Source organism: Tiliqua scincoides, chromosome 1 (assembly GCF_035046505.1).
Source record: "Tiliqua scincoides isolate rTilSci1 chromosome 1, rTilSci1.hap2, whole genome shotgun sequence".
NCBI lineage: Eukaryota > Metazoa > Chordata > Lepidosauria > Squamata > Scincidae > Tiliqua > Tiliqua scincoides.
This window is the reverse complement of record NC_089821.1, coordinates 134,115,140-134,138,723: the sequence shown is the minus strand read 5'-3', so window position 1 is coordinate 134,138,723 and position 23,584 is coordinate 134,115,140. Positions and strand designations below refer to the sequence as shown.

General features: G+C 45.4%; 1 protein-coding gene across 1 annotated transcript; it reads left to right on the top strand.

Moving 5' to 3' along the window:
- The first annotated feature begins 320 nt into the window (after positions 1 to 320).
- Positions 321 to 16,661, top strand: IRS2 (insulin receptor substrate 2). Its single transcript, XM_066637619.1, has 3 exons — positions 321 to 3,588; positions 11,459 to 11,508; positions 14,901 to 16,661. The coding sequence occupies exons 1-2, from the start codon at positions 387 to 389 to the stop codon at positions 11,464 to 11,466; spliced, it is 3,210 nt and encodes a 1,069-aa protein (XP_066493716.1). The 5' UTR covers positions 321 to 386; the 3' UTR covers positions 11,467 to 11,508; positions 14,901 to 16,661.
- The last annotated feature ends 6,923 nt before the right edge of the window (positions 16,662 to 23,584 follow it).

Here is a 23,584-nt window from a genome sequence, read left to right as displayed (position 1 = left end):
GAGAGGCCTCTCCAGGTCGAGGGCAGACGGGGGCACGTGGGGCGCGGGCTGGAAGGAGACTGTCGCAGGGCGGCAGGCAGCGGGATAAACAGGCCAGGGCGGGAGCCTCCTTCCCGCAGCCGATTGGCGGGGCCGCCGTGCTTGACGCGCCGCGCCGCCCAATGCGCCGCGCCGGGGCTGCGGGCGGAGGCAGGGAGCGCATCGCCCGCCCTCGCCCGACGGCCCCGCCTCCCGAGAAAGGGAAAGCCGGCGGTCACGTGTTGTTTTGCTCCGGAGCCCAGGCGCTGCCGGCGGCGTCCGTGGTCCTGAAGCGGAAGGAGGCTGCGCAGCGCCGGAGAGACCGAGGCTGGAGCGGCCGGCGAGGGGGCCTCCCGGGGAAGCGAGGGATGGCGAGCCCCCCCGCGCAGGAGCCGCCCGGCAGCCCCCCGGCTCGCCCGGACGCCGAGCAGCCCCCGCAGCAGGAGCGGCCGCCGGGCGTGCGCAAGTGCGGCTACCTGCGCAAGCACAAGCACGGCCACAAGCGCTTCTTCGTGCTGCGCGCGGCCGGCGCGGGCGCGGAGGAGGCGCCGCGGCTGGAGTACTACGAGAGCGAGAAGAAGTGGCGGGGCAAGTCCGCGGCGCCGCGGCGCAGCATCGCCCTCGACGCCTGCCTCAGCATCCACAAGCGCGCCGACGCCAAGCACAAGCACCTGGTCGCGCTCTACACGCGCCACGAGTACTTCGCGCTGGCGGCCGAGAGCGAGCAGGAGCAGGACGGCTGGTACCGCGCGCTCACCGAGTTGCTGCGGGAGGGCCAGGCCGCCGCCCTCGGGCCCGGGCCCGGCTCCCCCGGGAGCCCGCAGGGGGCCTCGTGCGAGGACTGCGGCTACGGGCAGGCGGGCGGCGGGGCGGCCGCCTACCGCGAAGTGTGGCAGGTGACGCTGAAGCCCCGCGGCCTCGGGCAGAGCCGCGGCCTGACGGGCGTGCACCGGCTGTGCCTGGCGGCGCGCACCGTGGCCCTGGTGCGCCTCAACTGCGAGCGGCCCAGCGTGACGCTGCAGCTCATGAGCATCCGCCGCTGCGGCCACTCGGACAGCTTCTTCTTCCTGGAGCTCGGCCGCTCCGCCTCCACGGGGCCCGGCGAGCTCTGGATGCAGGCCGACGACGCGGTGGTGGCGCAGAACATCCACGAGACCGTCCTGGAGGCCATGCGGGCGCTGCGGGAGCCCGCCGAGTTCCGCCCGCGCAGCAAGAGCCAGTCCTCCTCGTCGTCGTCGTCGGGCGGCGCCGCCTCCGCCGGCGGGTTCGCGGCCATGTGCAGCCGGCCGATCTCGGTCCCCGGCCGCCGCCACCCGCACCACCCCCTGGTGGCGCTGCCCCCCGGCCACACCGCGCTGCTTCGCCGCTCGCGCACCGAGACGCTGGCCGTGGCCAGCAGCAGCAGCAGCAGCCGGGCGCGCACTACGAGCGAGGGGGACGGCTGCAGAACCGGCTCGCTGGCTGGCAGTCCCCTGAGCCCGGACGCCGGGTGCGCCCCCTTGAGCCGCTCGCACACCCTCGGGGCCACCGGCTGCCGGCAAAGCGGCCCAGCAGCAACGCAGCCTGGCCGGGCTCTGGCCTTGGGACACTGGCCCAGGTCAGCCGTGGAGCCTGCCGCACTCTCCCAGCACCTTTCCAGCGGCAGCATTTCCACCTCTGGCTCCCCCAGCGAGCCTGCGGCTTTTATGGCCTTTGAGGATCTGGGCTCCAGTCCTGGTGGGGATCCACGGCCCTTTTCATCTTCCTCAACCGCCAGCAACCACAGCAACACGCCCGACACGCCTCCTGGGCAGCAGCAGCTTGATGGCTACATGGCTATGGAGCAGGGATGTCTCTGCCACCGGCCCTACCTATGGGAGAGCACTGGAGGGGACAAGGTGCCCAGGAAGCGCACTTGCTCCCTGACAACACTGGCACACCAGCGCCCTGTGCCGCTTCCACTTTCTTCAGCTTCCTTGGACGAGTACACACTCATGCGGGCCACCTTCCCCACAGCAGGAGTCTCTCCAAAGGCAGTCTATGCACCCTATCCTGAGGACTATGGTGATGTGGAAATTGGCTCTGGGGGAACCAGCAGCAGTAGTAGCTCACATCTAGGCCACAGTGGTGGCAGGGAGGGCAAGGGGAACTATGTGCCTATGAGCCCCGGAGTAGTATCTGCCCGACCTATACAAGGTGGTCATAGTGCTTACGCTCCTATGAGTCCCACCAGTGTATCAGCTCCACAGCAGATTTTGCAATCTCACCCCTACAAGATCAACAGTGATTGCTCCCCAGATGACAGCAGTTACATGCGCATGTGGGGTACTGGTACCAGGTCATCTGGGGAAAGCCCTGATGGAAGATTGGCCAATGGTGACTATATCAGTATGTCCTCCTTGGCTTCTACTACTTCTGCCTCACTTATGACTTTTCCTGATGACTTGAGTGGCCATGGGCCTGGGGACCAGTCCAGCTACTTCTATAGCCCACCTTCCCATACCTGCCTGAGCCAAGCTAGTTCTCTGAGTGAGAAGGACAGTGATCAGTATGTGCTTATGAACTCACCAGCAGGAAGGCTAATCCACATCCCCAAAGGCGAGCCCTTCCCTGCCACCTGCAGCCACAGTACAATGCCTTTGCCCATAAACCACAACCGGACTGAGAGCTCCCTAAGCCAGTGGGCAGGCAGTGCCCAGCCCAGTCACCTTTCCCTAGAGCCATTGCTGTCTAGTTTGGATAAGCACTGCCTTCCACATGATCCTCAAAGTCCCAGTGGGGAATACGTCAACATTGGCTACTCAGTGGAATTGGGCTTTACCAACTCAGCTTCCCCACTTGGCTGTGACCTGAGTGGATCACACAGGTCCCCTATCTCCAATTATGCAAACCTCACCATTGATGGTTTACAGTCAAATGCCATTTCAGTAGGGTCCTTTGAAGAAGCCCTTTTGCTAGGGTCCTGCCCCAGCCCTGTGCAGCCTGGCAAGCATTACCTAAAGTCTGGTGTGGGGATGGCCTGTCTCCCTAGCCCATCGTCTGAGGCAGGTGATTATACAGAGATGGCATTTACAACAGTCACTAGCCCATCCCAGCCCATTTTACACAAGCCTGAAAATGCTTGCTTAGCCAGCCCTGTTGCTGGTTTGAAGCGACTGACACTGTCTGGAGTGGAGGCTTTTATCTTTGCTAACCCTCCTCCTGATCCCAATTATGGAGCCAAAGTCATCCGTGCTGATCCCCAGGGACGGCGGAGACACAGCTCAGAGACATTCTCATCCACTACCACAGTGACACCTGTTTCTCCTTCCTTTGCACACAACCCCAAACGACATAACTCTGCCTCTGTGGAAAATGTGTCCCTCAGGAAAAATGAAGGTTTGGCAGAGGAGCAGAACAGCAGCCCCATGTGCCGAGAGACTTCAGCTGGCTTCCAGAATGGCCTCAACTACATTGCTGTGGATCTAGTGGGTGGGGATCATCTGGAAAATGGTGACCACGGCAAGCACCCCCTCGGCAGAAATATCAGTGGTACTTACTGCAATGTAGACTTCTTGACCCACAACCTGAAAGAGGCAACTTCAGTGAAAGGTGAGTTTCCTTGCTCTAATCCAGTGATTTTCAACCTTTTTTGTCTCATAGTGCACTGACAAGGTACTAAAATTATCAAGGTACACCATCAGTTTTTCTGACAATTGACAAGGCACATCATCCTGCTAGTGGGGGGCTCACATTCCCCAATGGTCTTACTAATAAATGACCCTCCCCCAAATTCCCACAACACACCCACAGATCATTAGCGGCACACCAGTGTGCCACAGCACACTGGTTGAAAACAACTGCTCTAATCTGTGCTTCTGTCTGTGGTGACCGATGAGTTCTTGAACCATATAATAGGGAAGACAAGACAAAACAGATTCTTGACTAATTTACTTTGAAATGGTTCTGTTCAACTTAATTGGGAAACTAATCAAAGTTAACTGATTTCTGAATCTAAACGTGAGCCATCTTGTTGAATTAAACCAAATTCTGGTGCTTACGTGCAAGCACTCCCATTTCACACATCTCTGCCTGTAGTGAATGCTCTTCTTTTGTTGTTCTCATACCTATGTCCAGCATCTGGTATCTTCTTTAATATTTTTTCTTACATGGATCTGCCACGTGGCTCTTGCCACATGGATCTGAGCCACTCATGTTTGCATCGGCTCTCTGATTCTAATAGCTGTGAGACTGTTCAGTTAAATTATTTCTATATGTGATACAAAACATTAGGTATTTTTTTGTTGCAAGTTGTAAACAAGGACTTAAGGAATATAACATGAAGGGAATGCTTGAAAGAAATAAAAAGGTGAGGTGTTGATGGATTTAACAAAGCCAGTCTAATACAGGTCTAATACAGTGCTTTTGTTTAGTGATGTGAGAATTTATTTGCAGATGTTGCAGATTATGCAATATAAATTCTGTCAGTACTAGGTTTTCAAAAGTTAGTTAGGAAGATCAAATTCCTGAAATGGGTCAGTTTGTTTTTGCATTAGATTATCCCCCCCCCAAACCCTTCCAACGTGGTAAACTACTACTTGTAAGAAAGCAAAACCAGTTTAAAAGCTGATATTTCACGTCTGATATTTTATCTTGTAAACAGTTTATTTCAAACTAGTTTTCAGACAGCTTTCCTGTTTCATAAATGAGTATTTCAGCTGATGAAAAATTCTAGTACGATTCAGCAAGAACAGAAGTTAATAGTTGTACTTAGCATCTGTATAGCTAACATAAATCACCTGACATGTGCATTATCAATGTAATTCTTACAACAACCTTGTCAGGTAGATATTATATCCCCTTATATCCCCTTATTGTGGGAGACTTGCTCCCGGTGTGGAAGGGATTGTCACTCCCGGATTGGCCTTTTCAACCACACTAGACGCTGTGCCAGAACCACCTTTCAGAGCGCGATACCATAGTCTTTCGAGACTGAAGGTTGCCAATACAATACAATACAAATTGTGGGAGAGGAGAGGCTGAGATAGAGTAGCTTGCTAAAGTCTTTCTAAATGAGGTGCAGCACAATCCTAACTTGCACTGGAACAGGCAGGCCAGTGGGGCTGCGCTGTATCCAGTGCAAGTCTTGGGCACTTAGCTGCTCAGCCCAGGGCAAGAGGAATTGCTTCCCCTTACCCTGGGGAGAGCCACTGCAGCCCCAATGGGGCTACTCAGATCTGCGCCACCAAAATCTGTGGCAGAAATACGAGCAGCCTGGGGCTGGCCCAGGGTTCCAGGGAACGGGGTTAGGATCCGGCATAACTGCCATATCCTGGCCCCGCCTCCCACTCCTCGCCACCCCCTTCCCCAGACTCCTGTGTCGCCCTAACTTGACTGATGCAAACTCACCTTCCCTGGGGCCTGCGACGGCATAGTGAGGCCCGCACAAGGGACTTGCACCAGCCTCACTGTGCTGTTGCGGGCCCCGGTGAAGGTGAGTTTGCATTATTAGAGTCAAGTTTGGGGGAGGGTCCAGAGTAGCACTGGGTTAGGATTGTGCCCTTAATGCACTCCAGGTTAGGATTGCCTTAATGCGAGAAGTAAGATTCAAGCTGGGAATAAAGTGATAGGCAGTTGAGTCTGTCAGCCACTTCAGTAAATCAGTGTAATGATATTGAAATGAAGTAGATCTCTAAATTGTCCAAAGTGATATAATCTAGTGAGTGAAGGATGAGGTATACTTTGTCATATCATTGTTTGCTATAGCAATATATATGGAAACCAAATTTAAGAGCCTCCACAAACTCAGTTTCATGATGTTTTGCTGTTTTTGTAAAACTTACTAATGCAAGAAGGGGGGGGGGCCAGAAAACAACAGAACCCCAAACGTGGGGGAAGAAACCCAACAAAATAACTGGAATGTTTAATATCAAAATTGGCAGCATACAGTATTATATATGTCACTGATTAAAAAAAAAACTATGTTGTTAATTCTGAATCAACATACAGAAAAGTATGTTGAAAACACGTTATCAGTGAACTTTCTAAAAACTGAACATATGAAATGATATACAGAGTCATACATACAACATGACACATAAAAAATGAGTAGTTCATAACGTGTGTAAACAGTTATGAGATAGTGTCTCTTATCAGAAACACCTTCAAAGCACATGAGAGAAATACTGTAAATTAGTTATAGTTCAAAGCTCTGCTTTATCGTGCAAGCTAGACTTGATTCTGCTATATCTTATATAACAGACTTCATACCATATTAGGAGGCAGCCGGTTATGCAAAAACTCTTCAGACAAGGTTTAGTGAAGGCTCCACCTTGAAGATAGATGTCAATCCCAAAAAGGGATAGGGGCCCTGCAGCCCCCTGAGCCTGGGGGTTTGTGTCACTGCCTACCCCCTGCCCTCGCCCCTTAAGGGGGCAGAGTTCAGGGCCCTCAGACTGGGGCGTTGTGACACCCTAGTTTGAGAGCCCCTGATGTATAGGATTGCAACCTTAGTCAGTGGAACACAAACTGAAACAAGCAAGTCTTGTAAGATACAGCAGGATGTGGTATTATGAATGGTCTTGTAATCTGTGTTGAAGAAGTTTCTGAAATGAGACATTATGCTTATAACTGTGTGCATAGTTTATTACATTTATAAGTGTACTGTATGACATTTTGTACATATGGTGTTCTGGTATTTCACTGACGTTAGTGTGCGTTCTGATTACTTTTTTGTATGTCATTTCGAATCAATCAATTGCAGTCATCATTTTTATCACTGTCACACATAGTACTACATGTTCCAAATTTTGATAGTAAACATTCTTATGGCCCAATCCTAGCCCAGACCAGCACTGGTCTCCTAAGGCATGTCATGGTGGCCAGAAGAAGGGAGGCACTGGTGGGGAGGCCAGCATGGGTGGGCACTAGGCCTCTGTGCCAGTCTTTGGAGCCCGGGAGCTGTTGCTGGTAGGTATTCTGCCAAACAGTGGGGAGGCATTCCAGAGTGGAGAGAGGATGGGGAAAGGCAGAGAAGGGGCAAAACTGGGTGGGAAGAGGGTGGAGAGTGGTTCAGACCCGAGAGGGGGGCTGGCAATTTCTGTGCCAGCATTTAAGCTCATCTGACTAATCCAGCTGGGGCTCAACACAAGGTAAAGGCACCTTGAGGAGAGCTCGGCTATACAGCGGCAGCTGTTTTGGTGCCACTGTATCATGGTGCTGCTGTATGGAATGGGCAGTCCCATAATGACTGGGCTGTTAGACTGCAATCCTATACACCTGCGGTTTTCAAACTCCCAGGGAGTTTGAAAGCCGCAGTAAGTTCTTGCGGGGGAAGGGGGAGGTAGCCTGGGGGGGGAAGGCAGTGGCGTGATCCCCAGGATTACACTACTGCCTCCTAGCTACCCCCATCCCTTAAAGGGAAACAGACCAGGGCCCAGTCTGAAAAGCCTGCTGAGAGTATGTTTCATAAAGTGCAGCGGGCTTTATTTACTTCTGAGTAGATATGCACAGGCTTGCACTGTTATACATGTTCCAGTTATTTTTGTTTGTTTGTTTATTTTCATACATTTTGGGGTTCTGTTCTCCTAAAAAACATTTCCTCCCTCTGTGGCTGTGGAACCTCTCCCCTGTTGGCATTTTAATTGTGCAAGCACCTTCAAAATATTAAGCTTGACTCAATGGCTAAATCAGAGGTTCTTAACTTTTTGTGTCTCATACTTAAGAAATATTTCTTATATTTTATTTCAATTATTATTCCTGTTTCCTTGAAATTGCATTGAAATACATGGCAAGAAATGGAGCTTCAAAAATATTACATTTCAATAACAGAAAAAATGTGTGTATCCAGGTAACATTTCTTTCTTCATTTATGGGAACACCTCACATACCTCGGTCACATACTCCCTAGGGATGCAGGCCCCACAGGTTAAGAACCTCTGAACTGAATTGACAGTATCTTGGCATTTGTTCATTAAACAGGCAGTGTGAAATATTTGGTGCTCATTAACAAAAAGATCAGTCAAATTTAGTACTAGTTGCTAGTGTGAGAAAAGTAAATAAAAATAATCACTATCAGTTACAGTTTCAGAACTTGGTTTCAGTTCCTTCCAAGTTACTTGTAGTTAGGATTGAGTTGTTAGAATTTTACATATACCCGCAGAGACAGCTGTCATGTCAAGTAAACTTAGGCTGCTATCCTATCCACACTTTCCTGGAAGTAAACCGCATTGACTCTAATGGGACTTACTTCTGAGTAGACATGCATAGGATTGGGCTGTTAGACTGCTGTCGTTTTCAAGCCTATACTCTTTGTGTTGCAACCATGTTCAAACAACAAAACAAAAATCTTGGTTTTGTTGTTTGTGGTTTGTGCAGGAGAATGAGATGATATAAAATAGGTGCGTGAATGCTTGTGTGTCTTACAGATTTCCCTGGGGACATTTGTATTGGATGTGATTTTCCTTATTTTCTGGCTATACTGATATCTGACAAAACAAGCAAGTCAGAGAAAGGGAAAATAGTTACAGTATTCAGCTATGTCTAGTTTTAACTGTTGTAGCCTATGGAATTTATATCTCTGATGAGAAATCTATAGTGGTTTTATATCAGTATGCCCACAACAAACTGTATGAGATACAGCTTTAAATAAAGCTGAACAAAGGTGATCGTGTTGAAAGTGAATGTGCTACTAAAATCTAAGCATTCCAGTTTAACTGGTTTGCGGTTTAACTGAAGAATTCAACTTGAAGTCAACTTTCTTTAAAAAAAATAAGATCAGAGGATTAAACATTAAAATGTGAAAATTATATATTTTATCAAAATCAATTCTATAGCAACTGAGCTTCACATTCAGCTAATAGTTATATTAAAGAGCACTTCTGCATCTGCTCCTTCTGATGTCAGCTAATCATTGCTTTTTTTGCTTGTATTCACATGCAAATATTAATTGTAATTAATGTTGCAGTACATACAGACTGACCCTCTCCCTTTTATGCCTCATGTTTCTGTTGTGGAATGTTATACCTGGGAAGGTTTTTTAAAAGAAGGAACAGCAGTTCACACCTCTGTACTGGCTGTTACCATTGTTTTCTAAAATGTCAGATTTTCTGCCTTAATAAATGTGAAAATTATGGGGAAAATACAGGTGGGTGATGTTTCATGAATGAAGTATGATAATCCCAGATTAAACACCCAGTCTATAAGTGCTTAAAGTGTAGAAATCAAAGCAGATTTTTAGTAATAATTCGTGAAATGCTAACATTTTATTTCATTGGCTGATTATTAAAGTGAATTCATATTAATATAAATATTATTTATCATTGTATCAAAATTAAATAGTAATATATTTATTATTGATAATTTTATTACTTTAAAATTCATTGCTCACAAAAACTAGATGTTTGGGGGAGGATCATTCTAGCAAGACTGAAAAATATTTCAAATCCTAGACAGTACTGTATCATTAAGGGCGCAATCCTAACCAACTTTCCAGCACTGGCATAGCTGTGCCAGTGGGGCATGTGCTGCATCCTGCAGTTGGGGGGCTGTCACAGAGGCCTCCACAAGATCAAGGAATGTTTGTTCCCTTACCTCAGAGTTGCATTGCCCTTATGTCAGTGCTGGAAAGTTGGTTAGGATTGTGGCCTAAGTGTTTTAGGTGCCTGTAGCACATTTGTAGTTTCCAGTTTTGCAGAGGTCTGGGTGATCAAGTGCCTGGGATTTCCCGGTTCTACCTTGTTGGCATCCTTCAGTCTCGGAAGACTATGGTATCGAGCTCTGAATGGTGGTTCTGGATCAGAGTGTCCTCTCCAGTGCGCAAAGCCTGGGTAAAGTAGATATGGAGGATAGACTGTTACCCATGCAGCAAATCCCCCCCTCTCCACGTCGCTGAAATGGTCCAATGGAAAGGCAGAAGCCAATACGGTTGGTTCCAGCGGCGTCGCAGGAGTTGCCAGAACGTGACTGTGTTCAGCCATGAACTGCCTCAGGGACTCCGGCTCCGGATTTTACCTCGAGGTTGACTCCTGAAGCCTTTTCCATAACTGGATGTAGCCACAAGGCAGTGGAGGTTTGGGATGAGAGTTTTCCTTCTCGCAGATGAGCTGCCTTCCCAGGCTATCGAGTCCCATCTACCCAGTCGCTGTTTAGTCGCCTCTTACGACAAGTACAGCCTTATCCCCAGCCCCCAGGGGAATAAGCCCCCGGTTCTACCACCTACAATCTATTTTAACAGGGACAGTTGACACGCGCACACACACAGTGCTATTCTGCTATGTTTTGGTAGTCTTTTTTTAAACATATGATTCTTAAGTGGTGTCTTAATCGTAAAAGGTCTACACCTTTGTTAAATACCATTTTAAAATTATTTTATACCACACTTCTTTTAGAGAACTATAGATAAAAGACCTGTCTCTTTGTGATCATACCTTCTCTGATATCCGTCTCATCAAATCTCTAGGCCACAACTGCTTTTAAGAGTCTTGTCTTTAGTGATAATATAAGCTGATAAATATAAGAAAGTAGATCCCTAGACCTGTGGATTTTATGCCTTCAAAATTTCTGAATGTTTTATGTGACTGTGAGCAAAACTATACATTATGTTCCTGTTCTTTGATCAAGATCTTCCTTGTTTTGTTTCTCTAGCAGTTTCTTGAGAAAAATAGAACTATGGTGGTTCATATACCCTTTCCCTCACACTGTTTTCTAGATTAAAGTCCATCAGGCCCGCCCTGCTGCTCTTTGCCCTTTGGGAACCTGTGTGTTTTCCTGCAGGGCAAAATAGTAACTGGGGTGGACAGATTTGTCATCAGGAACATTGGGGGGGGGGGTTGCCTCTCTTGAGAGCCATTGTCTCATTCCAATCAGTCCCTCCACTTGTGCAACTGTTGTTATTAACTCTGAGAGATTCTGATCGTGTATCTACAAATCATAGAGTATCGTGTAAAACACTGTTTCAGATTGTTAGATCAGAAATATAAACAGATATAATTGCCACCTCCAGCTACTGCAGTTGGTGAAGAGTGGTTTGTTTTATTTTATTAAGATTGTGACACCACAATTGGGGATTACGAATATGCAGAAAAATAAATAAATACGGTATTGTAAACCACCTTGTGCACCTCCCATTGGTGAGGGGAAAGGCAGGATATAAATACAGTATCCTGCAGCGTGAAACTTTGAGCAGCTTCAGTCCTGTAGGATGGTTTTTTGGTAGGCTCCTGCTAGACCCTGCAGGACCCAAAGGAAAGAACTGATGACTGACCGCATGCAGAAAAATGTAACCTGGCTGTTGGCTGGGAGATGGGATGATGAAAAAGGCTGGAATGTAATCACAAGCAATTAATCTAAATGTTTCAGAAACTGTGATGGTGAAAACAACTTGCATAAGTCCTCTTCCCAAATATGTACATAACTTGAAGGGAATAGTAAAAGGAAAGAGTCCCAAAGCTTATCATTTTTTTCTTTTGTTTTCTTTTCCCAGTTTGTTAGCGTTGTTGCCATGTTGATCCCAGGGAACAAGAGGCAAAGTCGGTAAGGTACCTTTTTATTGGCTTAGCTTATATTTATGAAACAGAATGGAAACATATGTTTTTGTGGAGCTTGCCTTATTTAGGCATTTAAATTTTTTGGGTTTTAAAAAAATTAATCTTAGCAGCAGCATTACAGGATATGTACCTTTGAACTCTGGTTGCTATGCTTAGTCATATAATAGTAAAATACACTATTTCAGATTCTTCAAGATGCATATTGATTTTCTTTTTCAGTTTATCCTTCAGACAATGATGCTGCATTATATGTGTTTTTGTCATAATCCTGCCTCCCAAAAACAATTTTTGTTGCTAATGGCTAATCTTCATTGTTTGAATTACTTTGTCATTGTTACTGAAGTGGTTATTTCTAAGCACTGTGGCTTAGCTGGACTGGCCTTCAGCTGAGAAAATATGCTGTTGCGCTGGCTACTGCATGTAAGGAAGTAGTAGATGATTTTATCATATTTAGCTTGCAGTCTAAATAGAAAAAAAAAGTGGGAGGCATAGTTAAGGGTGTTCTAATTCCAGTAATATAAACCACCAGTTTTTCATGTCTACAGCTGCACTGTGGATTCTGATTTGTTGCTGTCATGTCCAACATAACTAATGCTAAATAGTTGTTGAACTTGTTTTTTTTATCAAGAGCTGTAATGTTATTAAAGTTTGGCACTTGTATATGTGCATGTGCCTGAAGCAAGCAACTGTATGGGTGCAAACTTATAGTGAATTAGGGAGGGGCTGTAGCTCAGTGGAAAACTGTCTGTTTTGTATACAGAAGGTCCCAGACTCAATCCCTGGCATCTCCAGGTAGGGCAGAGAAAAATATATGTATGAAATCTTGGAGAGCTATTATCTCCTCCTACTCATCTATTCCCCAAATGCAATACAGCATATAAGAGAAAAGAATCTAGTACCATATCCACTTTTCAGACTATAGAGAAATATAGCAGCTTTTTGCAGCTATTTGTTGCCTGTCTCTTTGGCATCTTCCTACAAGAGGCAGCCCCATGGCTATAACCTCCCTCAGTGTTTCTCAAACTGTGGGTTGTGAGCCAATTTCAGGTGGGTCCCCATTCATTTCAATGTTTTATTTTTGTTTGATTAAATGAATGGGGATCCACCTGAAATTGGCTTGCAACCCACTTAGTGGGTCCCATCCCGCAGTTTGAGAAACACTGCTGTATAGGAAGGAAGTGTTTTTATCCCCGTACTAGGGATAATGACTTACAGCCCAATGCAATGTAAATCCTGCATGGCTATGCAATGGCACCAATGCAGGCTGTACTCCAATCCCACAGGAGATTTTTGGCTGCTGGAGGTCTCCTTGCAAGGGGGTTCCCTTTGGGGAGAGGGGACTTTTGGTCAATGGGTCAACTCAGTCCATGCTGAACCATGCAGTGGATTAGGCTTGGCAAGGGGATTTGGATACAGCACATGCCAGCACCAGCAATCCTTCCCCCTTCTTGGACCCAGTCTCTCTGCATCACTCTGCCCCCCATAAAGGGGAACACAGTTGTATCCATTGGGCAAAGAAAAGGCAGTTGGGCTGCTTAGATTTGTCTCAGCCTTGTTGACTTAGTTTCAGTGAGGGGGAAAATAGTGCACTGCCCATTGTTTTTAATGATGAAGCAAATGACCAAGTTGACTGAGAGTATAATGTGAGTGCCAATAATTGGTTGGTTTAAGTGGACATTTTTGTTGCTGTTTGTGTTACATGAGGAAGAACACAGAATGCCCTGTATTCTTCTGAAAGTGGGCATGTGGGGGAAAGGCTGTTGCCTTGCTACCTTTCTTTAAATTTTGAGAAGACAGATGGGAGTCATGGGCTTAAAAACCAGCTTTGATCATACAAAACGTTCTTCTTTGTCCAAATAGCTAAGAGCATTGATTCTTTAATTCCGGTAGAGTTGAGGAGCTGGGATAAGGTTGTGACGCCTTTTTAAAAAGTTGCACACAGCCAGTGACTCCTGATATTTTCAATATTTTAATGTGGCAAATAATTTTTGAAAATCTCTGTCTCTAATCATGACAAAAAGTATTGGAATTGCAGTTTAGAAGTCACCCTTATATTGTCTCATATGAATGGGTGTGTAGAGACTAGATCAAATTTTCTTGATGAACAGCTTTGAGATCCGTACTTGCTTACATCTATTGTTAATGATTAGGAACATGCTTTTTCAACCCCATATTCCCATAGCATTCGTAAATGTAGAACAAAATAAGGACAGCTTTGCAGTTTAGACTTACAGCTATCTGTTGATCTCAGCAGCGAACCTAGTGCTGGGCAAACGGGCCAAATGCCCTGGGCCCACGCGCCTCTAGGACTGCGCAGGAAGCCACACAGAAGCTCACAACGCAGTCGGAAACTGCACTTCCGGTTTTCTGGAACTGCAGTTTAAGCTGACGGGGAAGCTTCAGAAGGCTTCCCTGATTGGTTCTACAGTTGCACGAGGCTCCGTCATGCTCCAAAGGTAGGAGGGAGGTGACTTTGCGCACAGGGGGCAGCATCTTGAGGGGGCGGCTTCATGGACCTTTGCCCTGGGAGCAGGGAGGGGTAAGTCCGCCACTGGTTGATCTGCTGCCTCTTTGTACCCCCATGTTTTTGGAATCTTTCTGTAGAACCAGTGTTGAGAGAGCACAAACAATGTATATTATCTTTTGTTGTATCTGCTTGATGAAGAGAAACAGCCAGGACTGGCCCATCCATTAGGCCAACTGAAGCTGTTGCCTGAGACAGTCCGTAAGGGGTACCCCTCTCTGTCTACCTACTTTCCTCCTCCTCCTGCTTCCACATCATGGATTGGAAAAAGATGAAGGGGCCAGAGAGGAAGAGGAAATGTGGGTGTGTAGGAAAGTGCTGAGCTAGAACTTTGGAGAGTGGGAGAAGCAGAGGCTGGCACATCATCAGGTCAGGGAGAGCGACATTTGGCATCCTGCCTAAGGTATCAGAAAGTCTTGGGATGGTTCTGGAAATTGCATCTCTTCAATATTGCTCCCTCCACACAGTTGTATCAAATTTGTATGATGGAAAAAGAAAAGGGACATCTAAAGAGCTGTAAGTCACAATGCCCCCTTTTATTTCTTTCCAACCTCCCCCTCTCCCCAAAAAATCTGGATACAAGTTGTTATCTAAATAGTGCTGTGCAGAGAGGAAGAGCTCAGTGGTGATAAGAGGCACACACAGACCCCACAATACCCATAATGGGTATGTGTATGTTTGTTTCAAGGCAGAAAGGCTCTGTGAAGTCTTGTGGCAATTCCTCCATAGGCAGACAGTACCCAGCTGCAGTGAACTGGACTGTGCTATGATTGTTGACAGTCATGGAATTCTGACTACAACTTAATCCTTGTTGGGGAAGGGTTTATTGATGTCTTTTTCTCTCTCTCTTTCAGAATGAAGACATCAGTTTTACCATCATTACTTAGAGTTCAACATTTTAAAATTCGGTAGAATTTTAAAAAAAGTTTGCATCTTAAGTTACTTTAAGATCTGCTTATTTTCCTGTTTGATGTAGTTCTCAGAATAGTTCTTGATTATCCTGGAATGGCAACAACCTGTCTCATTCTCTGGGATGTATTGTGACACTGTGTTGCTGTTTGCATAAACTGTCCTCAAGATGACGGCATTCAGGACTTTGGACCTCTTCAGTGGACTGATCATACACACAGACATCAGCTTTTCAGTGCAGATGAACTCCAGTATGTTAGGAGATTCTGTTTGCACCTGCTGCGGCAGCAAAAACTGGTGTTTATTGGCATCCTTTCACTACTACTACAGTGCTACCTCAGTTAAAAAATGAAATTGGATTTGTATTGCCAGTGTGTACAGTAGCTAGCATCTCCTTTATCTCTCTGTATTGAATGTTATAGTCATCAGCCTTACTGAACCTATCAAGAATTGTACTGCTGGCTGGTTGGTTCTCAGTCACTAGCTGCTGTTTACTTATCAGGCAGAACCCAGGAGAGGACTGAAAAATTTAAGCCAAGGCAGAACTTGATAGATTAGACTTCTATCAAAATATTTATAATAGTTATTAAATATGTAACTGAAGCAACAGAACTTGAATTATTAAACTGTATTGAGCTATCATTCTTTACCTCTGACACATTTATATAATCATCTCTATTATTTTCCGTATGTCAGATTGCAAAAGCTTTTTCTCCTATTTATATGCTTACATGTATCAGATAACCTGATCTTAGCAGCATTTCTTTTAACAAGAAAAACACACTGACATACTAGAAATTAAGGCTAATAATGAGTGCCAGACAGATTAAAAATGCTGGTTTGAGCAGAATACAGCATGTCCTTCAGTAAGGCATTGTAGTTTCCTTCTATCAATCAGGAATAAAACATTCCATAGAAAACAGCAGTATAAAAATCTAGGGAGAAGGTGTTCTGCTAGCAATTCATGATAAATCCGTACTCAGTACAGTATTTTTAAAATAGTGGTGTCATGGTTGGTATTTTTGCATATGACAACTCCAGAAATTGTACCATAATTAAGGAATATTTCATCCTCATATTGTTCCTAGTCTGTGTTTGATCAGAGACTTTTTTAAAAATGTAAAATTGTTTCAAGTTACCTCCCCTAAGATTTGTCTGAAAGAGTCACTATATTTGTTTTCCTTCAGAATTCTCTGTGCTAAATAATGAACTTGTATTATTTCCAATGACATACATAACATCCTTACCAAGGGAGACAAAGGAGCCAGTGTCTTATGCTCATTTTAAATGCAATGCAAAGTCTTCCTGCTTTCATGCTTTTGGACAGAGGATTGTATTACAAGACAAATCTGAATGTAATCTCCACCCACTTGGTGTTCCTTTGAGAGCATGGGAGGAGAATATCATTATGCATATGCTAGTAAAATCACTGAACAAAAATTTAAATGTCAATCTTACCGATTCTGTTAAATACGCTCCCCTTTCTGTCTGAATGCATATAACAAATATGATAGTTAATGATGTCCCTGCTGAATGGGAGTACTGAATGTGGCACTTGCTGAAACCAAAATATAACTTTTTAAAGAAAAAAAAAACACTCTTCTCAAAAATCACAAGTTCTCAATATCACAATGACGAGTCACACAGCATCTAAAACAAGGGTTGCCAACCTTTCAGCTTTAGGGCTCCTGAACCTTTAACAATTGTGTAGAAGAGGGAATTTCAGCAGGTACAGCTTGTCAACTCACAGATGACAAGCTGCACCTGCTGAAATTCTCTCTTCTACACAACTGTTAAAGGTCCAGGAGCCCTAAAACTGAAAGGTTGGCAACCCCTGATCTAAAACAAAAGAGCTTGAACATATACCATATATCTTACTTTACACAGAGGGCATATGCAAATATTTACATTCTTATGGCCCAATACTATACTGAGCCAGTCCAGAGCACGCAGCAGTGCTCATGCAGCCTCTGCTGCACGCTTATGAGCTGACCAGAGACCAGGCAGAAGCAGAGAGGTAGGTGCAGAACATTTTAAACTTGCCTGCCTGGCCACTCTGTGGTCCCCATGGGACCTCCTTGAATCCTTGCTAGCTCTTTAGCTGGCCTCAATCCAAGCAGGTCCAAGGGGGCTTGTTGGGCCCAGGCCAGGGGCATTGAATATCAGCAGACCTGCTGTAATCTGCATCTGACCTCCCTTTGATGCTCCCAGCCTGGCCTGATCCCTGCCCTGATCTTCCCACAAAATGCCCCTTCTGCCACCTTACCTGTCACCTGCTGGATCACTTTTGCAGCAGCGGCTTCAAAGCACATGACTTCCGTGCCACTGCAACAGGGCCTATGGCAGCAGATCATAAGATGCACTGCCGTAGGCCCTTGATAGAATTGGGCCATTTAATTTAGTTTACAATATGGAACCAAAATGTATAAAAATTAAGTTTGCTTTGTAATATATATAGGGACTTTGTACATTTTAGCTGATTTACTTTTAAATTTAAGAAAATTGCTATATTACATGAACAGTTAACAAGCAGTGTTTTTCTTTTTGGATACCTAATTGTTTCTGGATATCAGGATGTTAATCTTGCTATTGTGATAATGATTAAAAAAACTTAACTTGCTGTGTCTTCCAATGTACACCCTGTATATAGAAGTAATCAGTGATGCTGCTGGGGATGAGAATACATGGAACTAGAGTAGTGTAATGTAGTTAGTCTGTATTGATCCTGGCTGCTCTCCTTAATAGCCATATGCAATAAAATAAGTTATTTATTAAAGGAATAGAGTCTTTGAGGGCCTGTTTTTTGTAGAGGTTTTGTTTGTTGATATCAAATTATCTTATTCTTTATAAGGTAAAACAGCTGCTTATGAATAAATTTTAATAGTGGGTAAATATTAACGTGTCTTTCATTTTTAAAGTGCGTGCTTGTGTGTGTGTGTGTGTGTATTGGCATCCTTCAGTCTCGGAAGACTATGGTATCGTGCTCTGAATAGTGGTTCCAGAACAGTGTCCTCTCCAGTGCACGCAGCCTGGGTAAGGTAGATATGGAGGATAGACTGTTACCCATGCAGCAAATCCCCCCTCTCCACGTCGCTGAAATGGTCCAATGGAAAGGCAGAAGCCAGTACGGTTGGTTCCAGCGGCGTCGCAGGAGTTGCCAGAACGTGACTGTGTTCAGCCATGAACTGCCTCAGGGACTCCGGCTCCAGATTTTACCTCGAGGTTGACTCCTGAAGCCTTTTCCATAACTGGCCATAATGTAGCCACAAGGCAGTGGAGATTTGGGATCAGAGTTTTCCTTCTCTCAGATGAGCTGCCTTCCAAGGCTAATGAGTCCCATCTACCCGGTATGTGTATATGTGTGATCATAATATGGGTATATGTGTGATCATAATATGGGTTTAGAATTGCGTACTATATTCAGAATATTCTGAGGTTTACAGCTAGCCTTCCATTTTTAACGACTGTGGAGGTGTAGTCGCTACAGCAGGGGTGTCCAAACTTTTTGGCAGGAGGTCCACCCCTGGTACCAGGACTCATGTTGTGTCTAGTTGTCTTGTGTGCTCCCTGAAGCATTTGGTGGGCCACTGTGAGATACAGGAAGATGGGCCTTTGGCCAGATCCAGCCGGGCTCTTATATTCTTATGTTCACACACACATCAGTTTTGTAATACTGCTGTTTCATTATTCCCCTCAGGGTGCCAGGGTGACCAGATTCAAGGGAGGGCATATACCTTTAACCATTGTATAGAAGAGGGTTTAAAAAGCTGCACCTGCCAAAATTTCCTCTTCTATATAATGGTTAAAGGTATACGCACTCTATCCTCCATTATAACTGGTCACCCTGTCTGGCATTCTGAGGTAGCACACACTTCTAAAATCAGGACCTTGCACATACCTATTACGACTTGTAACCTGTGATGGACTTTTCCTCCAGAAATTTGTCCAATCCCCTCTTAAAGGTGTCTAGGCGAGATGCCATCACCACTTCCTGTGGCAAGGAGTTCCACAGACTAATTACATGCTGGGTAAATAAATATTTTCTATTGTCTGTCCTAACCCTCCCAACACTCAATTTTAGTGGATGTCCCCTGATTCTGGTGTTAGAGAAAAGTGTCTCTCTATCCACTCTATCCATCCCCTGCATAATTTTGTATGTCTCAATCATGTTCCCCCTCAGGCTCCTCTTTTCTAACTGAAGAGCCCCAAATGCCATTGCATTTCCTTGTAAGGGTGGTGCCCCAGGCCAGTAATCATTTTGTTTGCTCTCTTCTGCACATTTTCCATTTCCACAATATCCTTTTTGAGATGTGGCGACCTGAACTGGACACAATACTTCAGGTGTGATCTTGCCATCAATTTGTACAATGGCATTATTACATTAGCCGTCTTATTCTCAATATCTTTTCTAATGATCCCAAGCACAGAATTAGCCCTCTTCGCTGCTGCTGCACATTAGATCAACACTCATTGAGCTGTCCACAAGGACCCCAAGGTCTCTCTCCTGATCTGTCTCAGACAGCTCAGAACCCATTAGCCTATATGTAAAGTTTTGATTCTCTGCCCCAATGTACATGACTTTACACTTACTTACATTGAAACACATCTACCATTTTGCTGCCCAGTCTCCCAGTTTGGAGAGATCCTTCTGGAGTTCTTTACAATCTCTTCTGGTCTTCACAACTCTGAAAAGTTTGGTGTCTTCCAGTGGCATAGCTAATGATTGTGTAGCCTGGTGCCAAGTTCAAAATGTTGTCCCAGAAGTGATGTCACAACTGGAAGGGATGTCACTCCCAGGCTCTTGAAAAAGTGAAAATTGGGAGGAACCCACCACCTCCCTCCAGTAGCTTGCCACCCACTTGCGCTGCTGACTCCCCTCAGTCAGTGGCATAGCTAAGGCATCTATCTGCTACCTATCTGGGGTCAAAGAAGATTTGTAGCCCTCCCCCCCAGACAAAATCAAATTTAATTAAGTAAATAAATAAAAAGTGCCCCTGATTTGTTAGAGACACTGTGTTGGGGTGAAGAGGGAAGATTATTCTCCTCCTGTTAAATATAAGAGGGGCACCATTTGAAAAAGTGCCTTTTTACCCAGTTAGCAGGGGTAACTATATTATGATACATTGAAATGAGAGATGACTCATATAAACACCTTATTAGTTCCATGCTGTATCATAATAAAATGTCACATACATACAGATCAAGAAAAGGGGCAGGGTTAAAAGCACAAGCACAACCCAGGGAAAAGCACAAAACACCTGGAGACATAAACTGATGCACTTGGGGACAATCAGGGATGTGCTTTCCGCAAACATACAGACCAAGCCAGAAAAGGGGGTGGGGGTAAAATAACGTCCATGGAAAAGCAGAAAACCAAAGAACCAAAGGGTGCTGAAAAAGAAAAGGGTCATGCAAAATACAAATGCAGAAATACAAATGCAGAACTTTGCCTTGCAAAGGAAGTTGTAGGCAGCACAGCACAGAAACCAAAACAGCACAGACTCACCATTTCCATTCTTGGTGGGGAGCACGTGGAAAGCACAAAGTGGAGGGCTTACCCCCGCTGCTCTCAACCCCCCCCCCCCGCTCAACCTCTCTGGGCACAAGGCAACAGTGAGCAGGAAACTGAGGCTGAAAGGTGCACTGGCAGCAGCACACTAGAGCATTCCAGGTCACACAGCAGCATTCCAGGTCACTGTTCACCAGGGCTTCCCCAGCAAGCCTATGCAACAACAGGCCCAAGGCTACCTTTGCTCCTTCTCTTTCCAAGGATCTTCGGGCCTTCACCAGTCCTCCACAGACCTCCTCCTCCTCCTCATTCAGCGATAATCAGGCAGCCAACAGGGAACTCTTTGGGGCTGTCAGATTTCATTTTTATTAGCCAGATTGTCAGCATGGTTGTCGCTGGAACTCACCAGTGTTAGCACAGAGACTGCTAATCCTAAAGTGCTGCCAGCACTTTCCTCCAGTCCTAACTGCACAGGACACTACTAATTCACCCTCACAGTACAAGTGGTTCAGACACTCACCAGTTTAAATACAGTCAATAGAATGATGGCATAATTGTTTTAAATCTGTTACAAAAGAACTGGAATTTATGTTGCAGTTATCCCGTGTCAGCATGTAGCACTCTCAGGAAAATGCTGTAGTCCTGTGTTGTCATTCTTTTTTCTGTATAAACCACATTGTGAACTTTTTTTAAAAAAGTGCATAGAATGCTAATAATAATAAGATGCAATTATTTTGTTCATGGAGAAAGGTTTCCTCAGTTAGCGGGCAGAGGGTAAAGCTTTGTGTTTCCTCACCCCAAGACTAATGTAACAAAGGGATCATTTTGTTAAAACTGTGACACCCACCCACACTTTCAAACTTGGCTTCTTTTCCTCTCTTACTCTCACAGCTTTCCTTCCTTTTTAAATATCTCCTTCACCCTCAGTTCCTCAGGGCTCTTTCAAAAGGCTTCACTAACTTAACAAAAAAGAAAATAATTTACCCTGTTTAGGGTAAGTGGAAGAATAGAATGGCAGCATGTGGATACGCAGTTTGTGCCAAGTGCACATGTGATGTGCAAGAAGTTTCCAGCCTCATTTCAAGAATCCTCTGTAGTGAGGCCTTGTTGCTGAACAACAGGGGGTAAGTCCCTAATGCAGCAGTGCTCAAAGTAGCAAACACTGCACATGGAAAATGGCTTCCCTGGCACAACTAAGTGTTCTGCCAGGGAGCCACTAATCTTCCTACCCGATCTCCCCCAAACCACATTCCTCCCAACCATGTCTGCATGAAACTCCAGGCGCACAGCCGGCTGGGGTGTTGCAACATGGAAGCGACTGGCCGATGCACGATTTAGGGGAGATCAGGAGAGAGATCATTTGAAGTTGTGTGACACTGGATGCTTGCTAGGAAAGCATGACCCAGGCCAGAACAGTAATTTTAAAGCAGGACTGATGCTCGCTGGCTGGCTGGCTAGCTTGAGAGAAGCTTTGCCTGACTTTCATTACTGGAAAATTCCATGAATGGCCTCACCTTGCTTGCATAGTGCATTTGACTTGTGAACAAAAGCCACACCTTGGGAGCTTTCAGGCTGAAGTAAACAAAGCCATTAGCAGCACAGAAGAATGCCCAACCAGTTGGTGTTCCCCAGTTGGTGTTCTAACCAACTCCATGGTTATATTCAATCATTAAATTAAATTTAATCTAATCAAGTAATCAATCAATTAGTTAATTAATTAATTAAAAATTCAGTTTTTATATTCAAACATCAAATTAAGTTAAATTCATCTGCTCTGGCATTCCTTTGCCTCCAAATTCCTTTCCTTAGGCATGGTATAAATCTTTTAAAATTAATAATAATACATTGAGGTGTTCACATTGATGAAACAACTGGCTTCCAGAGTTTGCCATGACTTCTTTGTTGCACCCTTGGTAAGATGCAACATCCATTTAGGGCAATCAAGGGCAATCAAATTGCAAAAGAAGGTTCCTTAGTGAGCTCACAGCCCAATCCATACTTTCCTGGGAGTAAGCCCCATTGACTCTAATGGGACTTACTTCTGAGTAGACATGCATAGGATTGGGCTCTCACTCGCCAAAATATCTCATTGGATTACATGGGAAGACAAAGTTTAAAGGGTTGGGTCACAGTGTCCCACATCTTTGTACTACCTTCCTCTTATTGCTTGCCTTGCTGTTTGTTGTTTGTTGATGTGCTGGTGCTGCATGAAACACCCTTACTCTAACCACTTCCCGAGAACTACTGTTAACTGACCACTCTCATTTCTTTCTAGCCTTCTTCCCTTCTGCCTTGCTTTCCTTCTCTGAGAGCAACTGAAAGCCACTGTGCCAGTGCGAACTGAACAGTCCTCCTTATGTGGGCTGCCTTACAATGTGATCCTTCTCCCAGGAACTGTCTTGCCCTACTTCCCTCCTTGAACAGCAATAGATACAGCCTAACCTCTGGTTTTCCTTCAAAGCCCTATCTGACTTGCTTTTGAATTGGAAGACTTCTTTGTTGTGGCTTTCTAGTCCTGCAAATTCTGCAACATTGCACATGCCAAACAGCAGAAATGAAATTGTAACCTTGATCCTTAGTGGAGCCTTGCAGTTGGTCATAGGCGTACCTGGAGGGGGGCAAGTGGGGCAAATGCCCCGAGCGCCAACCCTCTGGAGGGGTGCCTCAGCAAGCCTCACCTTCCCTGCCACCCATTGCCTTTCCCATCCTCCTCTCCTCCAAGCCCCTTTGAACAGCCATTGTCATAACAATATAGTGATAATGATTCAGTAACAATACAGTGAGAGAGACTAAGGATGCAATCCTAACCAATTTTCCAGCACTGGTACAGCTGTGCCAGTGGGACGTGTACTGCATCCTGCAGTTGGGGGGCAGTCACGGAAGTCTCCTCAAGGTAAGGTAATGTTTGTTCCCTTACCTCAGAGTTGCATTGCCCTTACCTCGGTGCTGGAAAGTTGGTTAGGATTGTGCCTAAACCGCTCACCAGAAGTGTATGAAGTGGTTTCATGGTCCATTGAGGGACTCACTCCCTGCCTATGGCCCTTGGTTCAGGCTGCAGAGAATCATAATTCAGCCATAGCATTTCACAGCCATGGCATCTTGACCTCTCTCTCTCTCTCT